The sequence below is a fragment of the Larus michahellis genome, chromosome 8, assembly GCF_964199755.1.
Source record: "Larus michahellis chromosome 8, bLarMic1.1, whole genome shotgun sequence".
Classification (NCBI taxonomy): Eukaryota; Metazoa; Chordata; class Aves; order Charadriiformes; family Laridae; genus Larus; species Larus michahellis.
The window spans coordinates 273,254-289,965 of record NC_133903.1 but is presented as its reverse complement, the minus strand read 5'-3'; the positions used below and the strand labels follow the sequence as shown (position 1 = coordinate 289,965).

Here is a 16,712-nt window from a genome sequence, read left to right as displayed (position 1 = left end):
ACCAAGCATAAATCTTCTAATGAAAAGCCTTTACTTCAGGTCCCCTCCAGTGCGTCACTACTGCAAACACTGTGGCACAAATCACACCCAGTTTGTCTGCAAGCACAGCTGGGATAATGCATTGCATTAGCCAGAGAGAGTTAGAGAGCAATGATGCAAAATTCGCGAAGCAAACAGGAGAGTCCGTCTGCACCAGCTCAGAGAACGAAGGGTTTGAGACTCAAAACCCTGTGCAAGGAAACACACTGCAGCTCCAAACACACAAATGGCTTCTAGAGTTGCAAGCAGTAAAGCACAGGAACAACCCTTCTGAGCCAAGTCCACACTTCTGCCAGACACACGAACGAACACTACAATAGCGGTAGCCAAAATACACCGGTATTAAAGGGCAAAAGAGGAACTTTCAAGGTAACTTTAAAATGTCCCTCCATTGCCATCAAGAGCTCTGTTATTTCAACTGGCGCTTTAAATACTCGGAGCAATTAACTATCACCGACTTTTTGTAAGCGTTTACTCAGTACTCCACGTTGTTAATCAACCCCATGCTTTATGCATATTGAAGCGTTTGAAAAATTATCCTAACACCAGCAGCCCTCAAGGCCGCCAAAGGCCGCCGTGCGCTCAGGCAGCCCCGCGCCCGCCCCCTGGGCTGGTCCACAGATAGAAACGGGACGCCGGGACTTCCACACCGGGCGTGCCCTAAAACTAACTGCACTGCCCTGGAAACACATATGGATTAAACTGTTATCTCCAGGCGTACGTGCAGGAGTGCGGCCCAACTCAAAAACATCACGTTATCGGTTACAGCTCACCGCAGAAGCTCACGCCTTGGCCGCCAGCCTTTTACATACCCTAAGTTGCTCACCATTTTCTGCAATTAAAGCCACCCATGCCGCCCCCCGCTCTTCACCCCGCGACAGCTTTCGCGGGTCCGACCCCCCAGACAGTGCCAGCCCCCGCACCGCAAAAGCGCCTACCGGGTCGGTGCCGCCGCCCGGCCCGGGGCAGGCGCGCGCGCAGCCGCCCTGCTGAGAGGAGGCGGGCAGCAGTCCCGCCCCTCGCCTCGCGCGCGGCCGCCGCCTTCCCGCCCAGCGCGCGGAGGGGCGGTGCCTGGCGCTCGCTTCAGCAGCCGGTCCTCAGCCCGCTGGAAGCCGAGCGGACGGAGGAGCGTCGCAGACGCTTTATTCCTGTGAGAAAAACGTTGAAAATTTGAGGAGAAAACCCCCGATTAGCACTGTTAGGTGTTAGAGACGGGGGAATCCCGGGCGAGAGGGAACAGGAGGCGTGCACAGAGTCTGCCCCTTTCACTGCCGTTGCATTTTGTATTCATGTAAATAATCCTCATTAGTGCTTTTTACTGTAAGCAGGGGTTACAAAACCAAGACGGAAGATGCGAGTACGTCCTTTGCAACAGACAGATGGTCTCTTGTGGCATGACAGACAGAACACGCGATCCCTGTGCTCTCCAAAGAGGGGAGGCCACACTGACAAATGCTGCTGCAATGCTAGTGCTGAGGTAATTTTCAGGAAGAAGATTACTAATACTTAATTAAAAACACACAGAGCAGGTGCTCTGACTCTCTGTCAGGAACACCCGCCTACAACCACCATTACTTACATATTAAACAGTAGCTTTCGCTTGGGGACTGGAGGGAGCAGTACTCTCTCAGGAACGCTGCCTACAATTTGAGGGTACCTGTATTTTGGCAGCGATTTCCAACACTATGCTGAGGGTGCAGCCCTCATTTGAGAGTGTAAAGTGGAGACTTGACTGAGCCGCTGTTTCACACTGCTTCCTACAGGCACATTTCTAGGTAGCCTCAAATTCCTGCAGGGTTTAAGCTCACATTAAAAACATTTACAATGTCTGAGGATTGTGCAGAAAACATCTGAGGTCCTATTCATCTGCCAGCTGCCAGTCACTGTTGTAAGTATTAACAGCTATCGAAAACGGAGTGCTTTTGCCCCATCAGCACCAGAACGTGGCCTCCCTGTTCCTCGGCCTGCAGGCAGCCCATCCCAGCGCCCCGGGGAGAGCTGCCCCTGGCAGGGCTGCCCTCGGGCCTGGGAAGAGGGCAGACTTGTCAAATTAAGTCTGAAGGCCTGGTGGAAGCCAGATGCTCGGTTCCCACTGCATGAAAGTCTGTTGATAATGCTTAAAAAAATCACCATCTGCTATCGTAAGCTACTGATAGCGGTGGAATACCATTACCCTTGTGATACCCGAGCACAACTGAGCAAGTCACAACAGTAACTGGCTTTAAACTCACGTAAATACGCAGCATCATTTTGGACAGAAAGGGACCCACTGGCATATGGCAGTATTATGCTATATATCCTCATGGAGAGTATCCTGCTAGTTAGGGTACACAGTCTCAAGCTACGCATTTCTCATGCTTTTACATAAGCCAGCTCTGCTACCCTCATGCAAGGGTGTACTTATTTTCAGTTTTAAGTCTGGTGTTTCTCTTCTCTGTAATATTTTCTGAACAATCAGTGATGATAAAAAAGGATTGGATTAAATACTAAAGCAAGATGTATACTGAAATTACATATTAGATATTAGCCCCAAATTTCTGCATCTTCTAGTCTTAGTTTTATATTTAGATGTTGTCTATTATATCCTTAACACTCAAGGAGTTTGATTCACATTTTTTGTTTGACAATATTTAAAATTAAATATAAAATGGCAACCTAGTGACCCGCAAGTCTAGTATATTACTCTTTAATTTAGTATGCTCAGCAATGCATATATATTTTTGCCAAGAGCACTGAATCTTGCAAAGTCCCAGTATGCTCATGTTAAATGAGGTTCTCTTTAGAAAATGCTGTTCTAGAGAACTGTGGGTTTTGAAAAAGGGAAGCACAGCCCAGGCAATACTGACTTTCAGAGCAATTTTGATCTGCACTAATTTGAAAATACAGATGAAAAATTGCCTGTAAATTAATTCTCTGGCAATTTGTGCCTACATACTCTTATGACAGTCCCTTTTACAAGGTAAGTCCAGTTGGTCATAAACCTCACTTCAGCCATATGGTATATACATATAATATACATGCATTAAAACTTCCTAGAGCACCAGCGCATGGCTTGCTACAGGAAGAAGAGCAAGGGTAGACATACCTTCTCTGTATTATTTGCACAGTAATTAGTCCTGATGTTTTCATCTCTGTCCACAAAGTAATTATACAAATTCCTCCTGCAGACCTCTCAGAGTAAGAGAATTCATCTTTTCACTCACCAGTGACAGCTTGAATCTGGCTCTGGTTGCCAAACCCAACTCCCTTATTGAGGTGGACAGGCGAAGCACGCGTTTACACCATGCCCAAGCTCCGCAGCATCAGGTAAGGGAGGCACCAAGGCGGCAGGACAGCAAGCTGTATACGGCCCAGGCCACCGGCTGCCCTTTGTACCAGCCCCCGCAGCTCCACATTGAGCAGCACCGAGATAAAGGCAGCCAGCGGCCTCCCGTTTTGGGTGGGAACAGCGCAGCTGAGGACACAGTGCGGTGCCAAGTCGGCAACGGGGTGGGAAGGCCGCTGTCCCGGCAGCCCTGGGGCCGGGAGGCGGCTGTCTCCCCGCGGGGAGCTGTGGGAGCAGGGATGGGGGGTCCTGCCTGTGGGGTGGGGGCAGGCCGGGAGGTGTGGGCAGACCCGCTCTTGCGGCTGCCAAGGCCCCAGCGAAGGGCTACCCGCCGCGGCGCGGCCACAGCAGGGACATCCCCGGGGTGGCGCATTCGCACACTCCTGAGGACAAGCTGGCGCTCTGCCGCTGCTGCTGCCGGCCAACAGGCCCCCGGGCAGCGCCTTGCTGAGATGCCGGCCCGTGCCTGCCAGCGGCAAAGTACCCCGATGTCTGGGCCGCGGTTGAGGACGGGGCTGGCGAGGCCCCCGGGAGCCCGCGGGGCCTGGTGCGGGGTATGAGCCCCGGCGGTGCCACCGGCAGCCCCGGCCGTGGAGGCCGCCGCCGGCGGGCGGGGCAGCCGCGTGCGCTGTAGCAGCTGCCTTTCCCGTTGGGGCGGGCGCTGTGGCGGCGCTGGGACGAGTGGGCACCGTGAGGGGGTGGGTGGGGAGAGCCTCGGCGCCGCCCCCCTGAAAGAGGTCTGGCGGGCGGCGCAGTACGCAGGCGGTAGCGTGGCCGAGTGGTCTAAGGCGCTGGATTTAGGCTCCAGTCATTTCGATGGCGTGGGTTCGAATCCCACCGCTGCCAAGCTGTTTTGTCCCCGCGGCGGCGGCTCCTTTTCGCCGCCCAACCAATGCGGCCACCGTGGCAGCGAACGAGGGTGGCCCCGAGGCGGCGGCTGGCCAGGCCGGGCACGGCGCCCCGCGGCCGCTTGGGGAGGGGCGAGGGGATCGCTAGTCACGGTCCCTAAAATTGAATTATAGAAAGTTGTGGTACGTACCGATGACCCCCTTGCCTGTTTTTTGGCTTAAAATCAGAAATACTGATTTTGGCAGTTCTGCGTTCGGGTTACTGCACCCTCAACCAGCAGGCCCTGCACCTACCCTTTCCTGCCTGTGCTGGACTGAGGCAGCTGGAGTGAGGTCTGAGCACTCTCACCTTCTCCTGAATTCTCAAATCCACCTGTGATAACCACCCCCCCGACCTTGATTCCTCTAGGTCTCCTGTCTCATTCCTAGTCCTGTGCACTTTCCCAAGCTCACTCTTGCTGATTGCATCCTACTCTTTATTGTTCCCTCCTCATGTTGCAAGCTGGAAAAGGTGCAGCAAGGAGGGATATTTCTGTGATAAATCACGAGCAGGAGTGGTGGATGGGAGGGCATGTGGCTTTCCAGACCCTGTCCTTTTCAGGCCCATTTTATCTGAACAGTAATTATAAAAGCACATTGTTCACTAGCTACTGCAGGGGTTTGCTCAGTACAACTGCTATACTTCAGAAATTAGGTGCAAAACCATAGTTGTACCTAAAGTTCAGCTGATAAGCAACTAAAATTTGTTAGTTGTTGTCCTCAGTAACTACAGGAGGTAAAGGAAGCAGTACAAAGATTAGTGCAACCCATAGTGGCTGATTCCTCTACTGTGACCTAAATGTACTTAAATAATATAACTTAGTAAATAACTTCCAATTTAACTAAAATACACAGTTTTGACTGGTGAAAAACCATACCTGCATGTATCTTCTAGGCCTGCAAGGTTGCTGTAACAGATGGCTCTGCACCCCAGGGGTAGGATGGGAAGCAGCTCCAGAGCAGTCTGCACAGGACTGACTTCAGCGAGGTCTCAAGTACACGTTTATTTTCCCTCATATGGAGTGATACAGGTAATTCACAAAAGAAATTCGCAGTGTGAACTCCCTCTGTATGGGTGGTCTGTGTTATTTACAGTAATCTGTTCTGTCCATCCATTTTCTTGTTCCTCTGTACCCCAAGGCAGTGAGCCATGCAAGCAGCTGTGGTCAATCTTTCTCCTTATTTTAGCCATTTTTCTTCGCTGGTGAAACACTCCAGGCTGGCTGTAGCTCTTTCTGCAGGTTCTCGTTTACTTCCACAATCAATTTGGAAAGTTGTTTTTTTGGTGTGAAACAAACAGATGCAATAATTTTGATTACAGTGTTTCAGTGATTTGGCTGTAATCATTTACTGTATTTTAATTTCACTAATACAGCTACTGATATGTTACAATTTTGGTTTTAAGTCTAAAAATAACTGCCAGTTTATTGCATGGGGGCCAGTAACTATTGACATTAGAATGATCCGGGTAGCAGTGCTGTGACTGAGTACATGCAGTTTATGCAAATCAGTGTTGTGTTTCTTTAAAAAAATGCAAAACTGAAAGGCCATCAAGGCTTAAAGAAAGAAAGATTAAACTTAAACTAACAGTTAAAGTAAGAATAACTTTGAGGAAGATGTGATGATTCTGGGCTTCTGGTCTTGTTTTAATGTAATGGTCCACGGAATCAGCAAATGCAAACTTCTCTGGGCTGTATCCTAGCTGACTCCGAGCCTTGTCTATTCGAAATGTATGAGTTATAGAAATGTTCTGTACCTAAGACCAAAGAGTCAACATACAAAGATAGGAATACATAGGAAACGTATCTGTAAATGGTAGCAAAGACACAGTTAAAGGAAATGTAAAATAATAAGAAAAACCCACAACATTATATTAATGTCCTACTGACATGTCACACTATCTTTAAAACTGTCCACTCAAAAGGATAATCTTGAAAGCCCAAAGAGGCAGTAAAAGCTGCAAAGCAGAATCTTCTAGTCTTGAAAACATCAAAAAAAAAAAATGTTCCGCACTCTTGTTTACGTACTTAAGAAGGCAGATAAAAGCCCTCTCTTAGGTGCCTAAATATCTTCAGAAATTAGGGCCCAACTGACCATCAAAAGCCATACACGATCCTGGGCCTTGGAAGGAAGGACCCGAAGCAGCCTCTCCCAGATTGCAAGCATAAACTCATATTTTTAAAGATTATGGTAACGAGCATAAAGTAGTACTGGGTGGATTTTACCTTTTACTAAATCTTAAATTGTACCTCAGTCTTAACATGTGTGTATGCATCCTGTGAGAATTAAGGAGAGTTTACAAATGAAGACTTTACCTCATTTCTGGTCAGCAGTGGAGACAGCTCAACAAATGGTTTCAGCATCAGATGAAGGTATTCCATTATCATAGCTGCACAACAAAAGATTTTTACTTGAGGTAAGAATAGTAAATTGCTATACTGTTATGATTTTGGCATATCTTGCACTGCATGTGATAGCGAAGGATAATTGCATTCCTGAGAGCTTACAGCACCATTACGAACATCGATAGGGCTACTTGCTCACAAGGGGGTGCATTTAATCTTAATAGTTCAGTCACCCTGAATTAAGGTGCTCGTGTGAAAAGGGGTTGGAGGGTTGGTGACAGGTCTAGTGAAAAGGTCATGAGACTTCATAAAAAAATGTGGTAACAACAAAATACTCAGAGTTAGATTCTCTCTTAGCTGTGTGTGGGGGTTGATTGTGGAGAGAGCACGGGATACAGGAGAACAAGAAATTCACCCATGCAGCAAAGCAGATACTCTTCAGTGTATTTAATGAAGTCATAGATTTTTACACTTAACACTTACACTATTAACTCCACAAAGTTATACATCTAAGTCCTACATAAAACCTATTTTTGTGGGACTTAAATAACAGATCATTTTGGTTTCAACACACTGCATTGAGCTGAACTTCACCCATAACTGCTGCACACTAGATGAACGCACAGCGTATTATTTTTATAACTGAAAATTGTAGGCAAATTTAAAAAAAACCCGAAACATTATATTGCATTTAGGAATGAGGGTAGTGTGGATAGGAAAGAGAAATGTTGATAAAATATTTTTACCTGATGCATAAACTAAGGAGGTAGGAATACGTATCCATGGTTTACTGTAACCTAATCTTTCAAACTGAAAGAAATTTTAAAAGCAGTGAAAAAAACAGAAACCTCAAACAAGTTTTAAAGTTTCAATACCGAAGATATTTGTGGAAGTATTTGCTGATGAAAGAGAAAAAAACATCATTGCCGTTACTATTTGAGTTTTAATTTTTCAGGGGATTCCAGTTAAATGTCACATGCAGACACTATGTAATTTTCAAGTGAGAGTCTCAAAAAAAAAAAAAAAAAAAAAAAAGAGAAAAGTTTATAATAATTGATCAAAATGTCACAGTGGGCTGATACCTAATTTAACATTGTGACATATTTATGAGTTTGAGCCCACTGTTAACAATAAAACGATCTTTTGAAAAGTATGTATATTGCAGATTAATAATTAGGATTTATATTTTTTGTCCACCCAAAATAGCAACCATTAACAAATGTATGCCCAAGAAATGAAGATAATAGCAACTCAAAAGAGGATAATGGTTTCGATGGTTCTTTGATCTCAGCGAAGACAGTTGCTTTAATGCATTATTTTAGGTAGGCTTTGTTACAGCACTAATCACACAGACCTTCAATCAGGAATTAAATCTACATTCAGAACGGAACTCTTACACCCTAAGCAAACATACCAAATGTAATATGCGCACAAAAGTTGGAGTTGTTTACAGACAAAGAAATGAATGTATTTGGAGATAAAGTAGATATTGTACATACAAGTGGAGTTAACCATTCAAAAAGGTTGAATTTTTCACCATCATTAATGAAATACACCTGGCCACTCTGTTAAAGAGGTAGAGAAGAGACAAATTAGTAAAAATAACACTGCATATATATATATTGACTTCTTTATCTCACTCCTTATGAATAGCTTAAAAATAATACAGCAATATAAAATAAGCATGGATGTACATACAAGCCAACAAACTATCTACATGTGTTACTGAAATTGTTGGACAAGTGGTTTATGTGATTAACATGCCGTGGTATAATTTATTACAGATGTGCCTATACAGAATGGCTATGTTGACTATACAGAGGTTACCAAATGCACTGAAAGTGGTGCCGTATCTAACTTGTGCTGTTGACACATAGTCAGCAAATGGTGGGACATGTTCTGCTCTCAGTCTAGTTAAGACTCACTGAAATCCATAAGACTCCATCTGTGTAAGCTAGGCCTAAGTTACCTCTTTCCCTTTTGCTTTTAGGGTTTTAAAAAAAGTAGTTTAATCTACTTTGAAAATCTTTGTAATACGCTTTAAGGGTAGTGCAAGTAAGATCAAATAAAAAACTGTGTTTACAAGGAGGAAAACAATTGCAACTATTTTTTAAATCAACGAATCCAAATAAAATGTGCTTTTATTTGCATGTGGTGTGGGAAGAACTGATGATCACATTTCAGAACATTAAGTCTGGATCTATATACAGGGGAACAGGGGATAAATCTGCCTGAACATCCGACATAGCAAACGTTCTTCGCTCATCTTCCAGAAATGGCAAATATTGTATTACAAAAATGCAAAGATGGACATATTCTTACAGAACTGAATATTCCAACTCTTAACACACTGCACAGCCAATGCTGCCAGGTCCCATGCTGTTCATACCACATTTGTCAATTAAAACCAGAGGCAGCAACATAAGCTAAACGACCATAACCCATACATTAATTACTGCTACTGCAGTAGTTACTATAGTACCGGACACAGTGGCAGGATCCACTGTCAGATGAAAACCAGTGCTTTTATTGTTTACTTACAGCTATGTAGTTCTTTTCAGGGGTGAGAGCCTCAGCAGCTAGAATTTGAGCTTGTACCAGATTCTCTGCATGCACCCAGTTCATTTTAGCAGAAGGATCCCCAAACTTGAAGCTAAGCAGCCCTCTCTCAATATTCTTCTGTAGACATAAACAAACATGAAACCAAAGCAAAATGGGTTTTAAAATGAGGCACAGTGCACTTCCTTGTCCAACTAAATGTAGGCTTGTCATTAGTTAAAAAAATTACATGGATCCATTAAAAAGAATCAAGAGAAGTGCAGAGAGCTCTAAAAATATTGCTCCTGAGGAAGGACTGAAGAACGTATTGAACACAATACATCCTGAATTTACAAAAAATACAAGTCTCTTCTAAGGATAAGTAAAATACTGTACGGAAAGGCAAGATACAGTTCTGAATGGATCAAAAGTATTCACAAAAGTGGATCACATTTAACTTCAGCACATTTAGCTTTGTCTGGGAAAAAATGGAATGTAGTGGTAGGTGTCACATTTTTCATTTAACAGGTACCTTTTAGAAACTGCAAAATTTGACGGTTGCATCATGCCTTAAAATGGGCATAATAAATAAGCTTTAAGTCTTAAATGGAAATTTTAAAAGACGATATTTTTTTGGGGCTAAAAAAAACATCTCAGGTTTAAACTAAAGTGACATTGCCATTCTTAAAAGTTATTTTATTTAGAAGATGATAAAGTATATTTTACTTCAATATAATTCCCTACCTCAGCCACAAAACAAAAATATTTATTATGTGGTAAGCTTGAATCTATTCTTTCCTCAAAGCTGTGCAAAACTTTATATTGTACTGATAAAATATATTGTATATTGTATATATTTATATTGTACGGATAAAATAACTGACTCATATAATTCTACATGGATCATATTCTAAACACTGTACTAGTCCTACAATTTAAAAGACAGCAAGTGAAAAAGAGTAAAACATAAGCACCTTAGCTGTTTGCCCTTTAGTAACCCACTGTACCAGAAGGTGCTTCTGACTCCTTAGCTTGTTTCACTGGATAGTGAAAGCTGTTAATAGTTGAGACTGGAAATATGATATTTTGCCATGTCTCTTTTCATTAATATTTAAAACCATTTGGTGTAAGTTGCATGCAAACAGACATTTGAAATATCTGAATCTTATAGTAAGCATTACATAATAAAGCTGGACTTACAAGTGTTTGTATTTAAAAAAAAAAGTTTTTTAAATGTACTGTACATTCTTTACAGATATAATATACTGCCTGTTAACAAAAGTTATAATATCCTCAACAGGCAATAAGAAGGTCAGTCGATTTATAACACAAATAAGTGATGCTGTCATATATCATAGACAATCCTGCTGATTAACAAATTAAAATACATACTGCTAGCCTTGGCAAGTGTCTTTGCTCTTCTGGTCCATAGATTCCCGGTGGGCGGAGAACACACGTATAGAGTATTCCACCTCCTAGAAGAATTGATAAGACCATTCTTAAATGACTTTCACGTGACTACATTATATCTTTATTTGTATGAAACAAAGACTCTGGTAGCAGAACTTACTCTGAAATAAATTAGCTTAACCATCTTACAAAATAATACATACCAAAAGGTGTTGCATTAGTAGTTGGATATTAAGTTGGCAGAATCAGAACATGCAAAATAGCAAGGTAAGATTCAGAGAAGTCCTGCCAGCGTAGTTGTATTCCTAGCAATTACTAGGAAAAACATGCAAAATCCTCAATCCTGCTATGGCACAGAATCAAAATGGGGTGTTTGGAAGGCTGACTGGTTCTAATTTCATTGACAAATGCAAAACTGTGTATTGCTCCTAAAATAAAGAGCACCTTTGATGTGAAGAGCTGCTGAGAAAAGAGGAAATAAGGAAGAAACCCTTTATTTTTTAAACAAAATAATTCTGTTGGGATGGAATACCCGTGAATTACTTTATATCTCTTTATAGCCCTCTGCAAGTATCAAGTGAAGAGTCTTTTCTTTAACTTGTCTACAGCTAAATTTAGCTCGGTATCACCTGGTCACATAGAATCACGTTGCACTTTACATTAATTTGTTTTACACTGGCAGTTATAGTATCTCACAGGTGAGCTTAAGTATTCAAGTGTATAACTGGCTTCCTCAACATGGAAAACTTTGGGAAACACTAATAAATAATTCCAGGCTGTAGTATCAGGTGGCTTCTTCAGATTTTAACTTATAACTGGGGGGAGAGGGGGGGTAACAATTTAAATCACCATTCATGTTTTACTTATGTTGCATAATACAGTGACATGAAGCACTTTGTTTTGTTTAATTTATAGCTGTCTTCATCTTTTCAATTAACATACCAAACTCATTGCTACCATGCTGAAACCTTTTACAAACACTATGGGAACTACAAACAATTAAAAGTGATTTTTAAGTTAAAATATTTTCCTTTGTGAGAGGGCGTAGATAACTTGATTTCATAATTGCTGGACAATCTTTTCCGCTAAGGATTGATACAGGATATTAGCGAGAACAAGAAGATGAGGAGTAAATTCCACTATGAATTCATGCTAAGACAAAAATACCTGCTAGTGGAGTTCCATTAGCTGCTAGTACCATTTGTTCTGCAATTGATTTTGTTCTGGAATAATGATCAACATGCTACAGAGAAAAAGCAAATATGTTTTTATCTATTCTTGAAATGACAAGGCAGAGGGGCATCCCTTCTCCACTAGTTCTTGCTTAGCAGATGGAAATAAATACCTCAAAATACAAAAGCCATGGGGTATTAGTTTAGGATAAGACACATACATATTGCTAAGGTAAGTGAGCATTCTTGTTTATGCAAATCCAGGTAACTAATTTCAGCACATTTGAGAAGCAATAAATATATGTATGCTTTGAATGCTGCCAAGAATGTAACTGATCACTACTTCGTAATCTGGATTTCTTTTTCAGGTAACGGAAAAGTCAAAAGCCAAGTTTTGAAGACATTACGATTGGTCCGAACTATCCTGTTCACTGTCTCAGAGAAAATATTTGATATATTATTCAAAATATTATTTAATATTTTCTCTATCTGTCTTTACTTCTTGAAAGACTGTGAAGTACTTAATTGACAGAGGAGGGACACAAAAACCAACTGTGTATGCAAACCAAGCAGAAGTACTTTCTCCTTTTTGAGTGCAATAAAACCATCTAAAAATAGGCAGCTTTACCATATCAGCTTTATATTGAATATATGCCATCTTCAATAAGGGAGAAGCAGAAAATCATATAAATAATAAATGGCTAAAGAGGCACCAAGCTGTATAACACAATCCCTATGTGCAGGTGGAATTTCATTAATTTTAATGGGACACTGTATGAGTTATTTTCCAAAATCAAGACCTTGATAGGAAACAAACAAACAAAAAAATACTGCAAAGCACATTAAACTGATATGTCAAGGTTGTGAATAGAATTTCTTTCTTTGCACTGGATTCTGGCATCAGGCAAAACATTGTCATGAAAACTCCAGGCTTTTTCATGAACAAGAAAGTAAACAAAGAGGAAACGTAAAAATATAATACAACCAGAGTACCTTTTCTATAGGAAAATATGGCACCGTTTCCTCATCACCATCTTCAATAGGAAGCCCTCCAAACACCACATTTACTGTACTGGTGTATATCAATCTAGTGATGTTCCTTTGTTTGCAGGCTGCAGCAGTATATAAAGTAAGTTAGTTTAGCGGAAACTGAAACAATATGGAAAAAAAGTTCATATGAGCTATTTCTGAGAAACTGTCTAATCTTAAAAAAGCAAATCTTTCCATTTTACGATTGGATGATTTAAAATGTAAAGCATATTTAAAAGGAACTCAGCAGTGCAGAACCAACTGCTTTATAACCTGGCACATTCTCCTTTGGATGCTGTAAGCTAACACAGTGCCTTTGGGAGGGCTGCTGCCAGCCTGCCGAGACAGGCCACAGCTCCAGGTGGCTACAAGTCCATCTGCTTCAAGGGCCGCCCCTACCTCTGCGCGAGCTATTGGATAGCAATGAGGTTTACTGCTACAGAATACACATGGAAACAGCTAACTCCTTACATCAATACGGATTCTGACATCAGGTCAAAGGTGATTACGAAAAGCTGAAGTAGCTGAACTACAGCGCTGGCTCTCATATGACACCCCCTAACAGAATCAGGCATAAAAAACCCCAGTGACAAGTTTCCTCATCTTCTGACAAAAATGTAAAGTATTTGGTAAAAAGTAGTGTGTTCCATAAAACCCAAATGGCTTTTTCTAAGTGGCATAATCTTTTGATGTGCTATACTAACACCCGATGGCAAGGTTAGATACATACCATCAATGATGAATCTTGTTCCGTTAATGTTTACAGTTTCAATCTCTTCCTTGTGCAACTAGGAAAATAAAGAAAAAAAAATAAATTGTGCATTTTTAAATAATAATACATTTTTAATTCAATAGGGGCATGTTATAAATGTGTAATGGGTTTAGTGCTTTGATTATAAAAAAGAGCATTTAGACCGCCATTTCAGACTTCAAGAAGTCAAATCATGATTTTTAAACTACACCTGTATTTTTCTTCTATTTACAGACTAGCCTGCTTGAAGCAAAGAGAATCACGGTGCTTCTGAACACACGTTTCCAGTGATTATACATCTTGCAGCAATATGTTAAATATCCGTGTTTCAGTAGCACTTCAATGACCAATTCCAAGTAGGCATTGCTCAATTGCAAAGACCTTGAATGAGCTACTCTATCCAGATAATTACTAAAGTTCCTTTTATTAAATAAGGTAAGAAGGGGTCTGTGTGTGTTTGTAATTCTAATCATAAAAATTGTGGCTCAGAGTCCTACATCAGGGACATCCTTGCAGCTTCTTACAGCTTTTTACAATAAGACTTGAAATACAGCCATTGTTATAATTTAGTTATATAAAATAATTTATAATCTAGTTCAGGTTTTATTCCTCCCAGTGACATTACACCTTGGAGTTCCATGTGAAAGATTTAGGGAAGGATCAGGATTTTGGAGGGAACCACCCTCCCTCGTCTTTCCTTTTGTCCTCCCACTATTTCAGAACTCTTCAATGCCATTTCCAACTCAAAAGCCTGCCCAGGATGCTGGCGGAGCCTCTAATGGGAAGGAAATAATTTCACAACTAGGAAAACAGTACTATAAGCAGACTGCTTGCAGCTAGCACACCAGTTTGCACAGAGCAATTTACCAAAACAGCATGGAGGTGGATTCAGGCTCTCAGGATGATTCGAAGAGATAAAATCTAACCTGCAGTGTTACAGTATCAAGTCTCTCATACTCAGTGTGGGCAGTCACAGAGGAAAAAGCAAAACTATTTGGACTCACTTGCTCTCTTCCTGACATTCCATATGAAGCTACGTGAAACACACAGTCAGCCCCTTCACAGGCTGCAAATATGGCATCATAATCCCTGACATCTGCCTGTAATACATAAGAAAAGATATTTGGACTTGAAATCAAAGCTGCAGGTTAGCATTTGTCATATAGTGGGTTAGCACAGATGGAATCCATGTACATAAATGTACTTACTGTACATCCTGGGACTGAAAACTAGACCCATTTCAGTACTTGTTGATAATCATACTTTTCTTTGATAGAACTCGAAGGACTTTAAAAACATTTGTTAAGCCTCATAATAACCCTATGTTAATTCTACAGGTGATTAAACTAAGGCACAGATGAGGGCAGCGACCTGAGGCGTACTTCAGAGTCAGAACGTGAAGCACATTACAGGTTTCATTGTTTTCTTTATTTCAGATATACTAAAATCAGTTGACCAAAAATTATGTGGGATGTCCACACAGTTAAAACAGCTCTTGAAATTTGCAATAATTTGCAATTAGGTATTTGGATTCTGTGAAAACTACTAAGACATTATGGAAAAGGCAAATGAACTAACTTCAACTGTTGTGAAAAATATAATTTATCATACCTGGATACACACTATTCCATCGGGAATTTCCCAGATAGGCTTGTGTATGTCATACAGAACAACAGAAGCTCCTGCCTTGGCAAGAGCACATCCCAGCTTGTAGCCAAAATAGCCTCCGCCTCCTGTCACCACTGCTCTCATACTTTTTTCATGCAGTGCTCCAGCATTGCCGGTCACTTTGGAGTTAGAGATTTGGCGCCAAGGTGTTGCTGTCCCACTCAGGCTAAATTTTCTGTCAGTGAAATACTGTCTTCTATTACCAGACACATGTAACAATCTCTCTTCCATGTTGAAAATTGCTCCATAGCGCTCCTGGATGCAGATGATTCCAGTGAGTTTCATGTTAACAAGCTCTCTTCACAGCAGCAGAGTTTTACTTTAATGCAACCTGTTTCAGAGAGATAAAGACAAAAGCAAAACACTAGCTACAAAATTTCGAGATTTCAAAGATTTCCTTTAAAAGGCCCATTTAAATTTTCGGGTTAAGATAGTTTAAGAGTTTGTTTAATCATAAGTTTTGCATTTTACAAGCATTTAAAATGTTTGTATACTATATTAAAGACAGCATCCTGAAAACAAATAATAAAGGTTGCACATTAAATACTTATTTCCAAATGGTATCCAGAATCATACAAGAAAAACTAAAAAAAAAAAAAAAATCTCCCTAAGGCAGAGTACATGATTTCAAATGTTTTCCACAAATGAGCCAAAATTAGAGTAATGGTACAGACCATAATTTTTTATTAGCAGAAGAGAAATTGCCACCTGTGTGAAACGCATCCCCTGGTATTAGTTCAATTCATTCTGGCCTGCGTCACAAGCTCAAAGGTGGCCTTTAGGGGTCAGGTGTGACACAGGGCCATACCTGAATTTGAAATCTTGAACTGTCAGGGAAATTCTAAAGATGAACAAATTGCATTTAAGTTTCTGTGCTTAAAAAGCAAGCAAGCAGGGACAAGTAGAACAGCAGCAGAACAAAACGTCCCCTAGAGCAAAAGAAATCCTTAATGCTTCTGCCACTTGTCGCTGGTTTATCACAAAGACGGATGGATATCTGAGAAAAGCTGTACTTTCAACTCCTTTCTAACTAGCAGCAGCTGAACGTCAATCAAGAATATGCTGTGCTTTCATCATTGGCGGTGATGGAGTTGAGATATATGAGGATTTCAGAGGGAAAGAGGAATGTCTGATACTTACTTTTTATCTTGAGAAGGTGTATCGGAGAACAAGGCTATCAAATCCCTCACTTGGAGGGGAATTAGAATAGAATAATTGCTATGTGACAGAAAGGGTCAATGAGTACATTGAGAAAAAAGTAATAGTGAATCATTTCTTTCTTAAATGTGGAGGTTCTTTCTCATCTATGCAACGGTCAAGGGTTCATCCCTGTCAGACAAGGCATTTTAGAGGCTGTGGCTACCGATTTCCTTAGTTACCCACGTCGCTGCGCCGCTATAAAAGATTAAAAGCCACCCGAGCTCCCGCAGGTATTCTCGGCATCTCACTTGCAAATTTGCCGGGGACAGGACGCGGCCAGGGCAGGCGGGGCCGCCCGCCCAGGGATCCCGCGCTCGGCCCGGCGGCTCCGCGCCCCCCGCCGCCCCC

At 41.6% G+C, this 16,712-nt stretch overlaps 2 protein-coding genes and 1 non-coding gene across 14 annotated transcripts in view; 1 reads left to right on the top strand and 2 right to left on the bottom strand.

The window, feature by feature from the left end:
* The window catches only part of EEF2K (eukaryotic elongation factor 2 kinase), a 31,028-nt gene extending 27,016 nt beyond the window's left edge, over positions 1-4,012 (bottom strand). For 2 of the 12 annotated variants that reach the window (XM_074598153.1, XM_074598163.1), the window contains exon 1: positions 3,243-4,012. The gene's annotated coding sequence lies outside the window, so the exon portion shown is untranslated. Of the gene's footprint in view, positions 1-2; positions 1,091-3,242 lie in introns of those variants that run through there. The other 10 variants (XM_074598151.1, XM_074598166.1, XM_074598161.1 and 7 more) reach the window with 9 other exon arrangements.
* A 116-nt stretch (positions 4,013-4,128) lies between these two features.
* TRNAL-UAG (transfer RNA leucine (anticodon UAG)) lies at positions 4,129-4,210 on the top strand. The gene has a single exon. It is a non-coding gene; the product is annotated as a tRNA-Leu (tRNA).
* A 1,525-nt stretch (positions 4,211-5,735) lies between these two features.
* Positions 5,736-16,176, bottom strand: LOC141747616 (putative short-chain dehydrogenase/reductase family 42E member 2). The gene is made up of 11 exons (XM_074598168.1): positions 15,108-16,176; positions 14,501-14,596; positions 13,476-13,533; positions 12,710-12,828; positions 11,712-11,787; positions 10,527-10,609; positions 9,138-9,275; positions 8,096-8,161; positions 7,343-7,406; positions 6,567-6,640; positions 5,736-6,007 (listed from the first exon to the last, which is right to left on the bottom strand). Exons 1-11 carry the CDS (start codon positions 15,447-15,449, stop codon positions 5,759-5,761), a joined length of 1,365 nt encoding a protein of 454 aa, XP_074454269.1. The 5' UTR covers positions 15,450-16,176; the 3' UTR covers positions 5,736-5,758.
* Between the last annotated feature and the right edge of the window lie 536 nt (positions 16,177-16,712).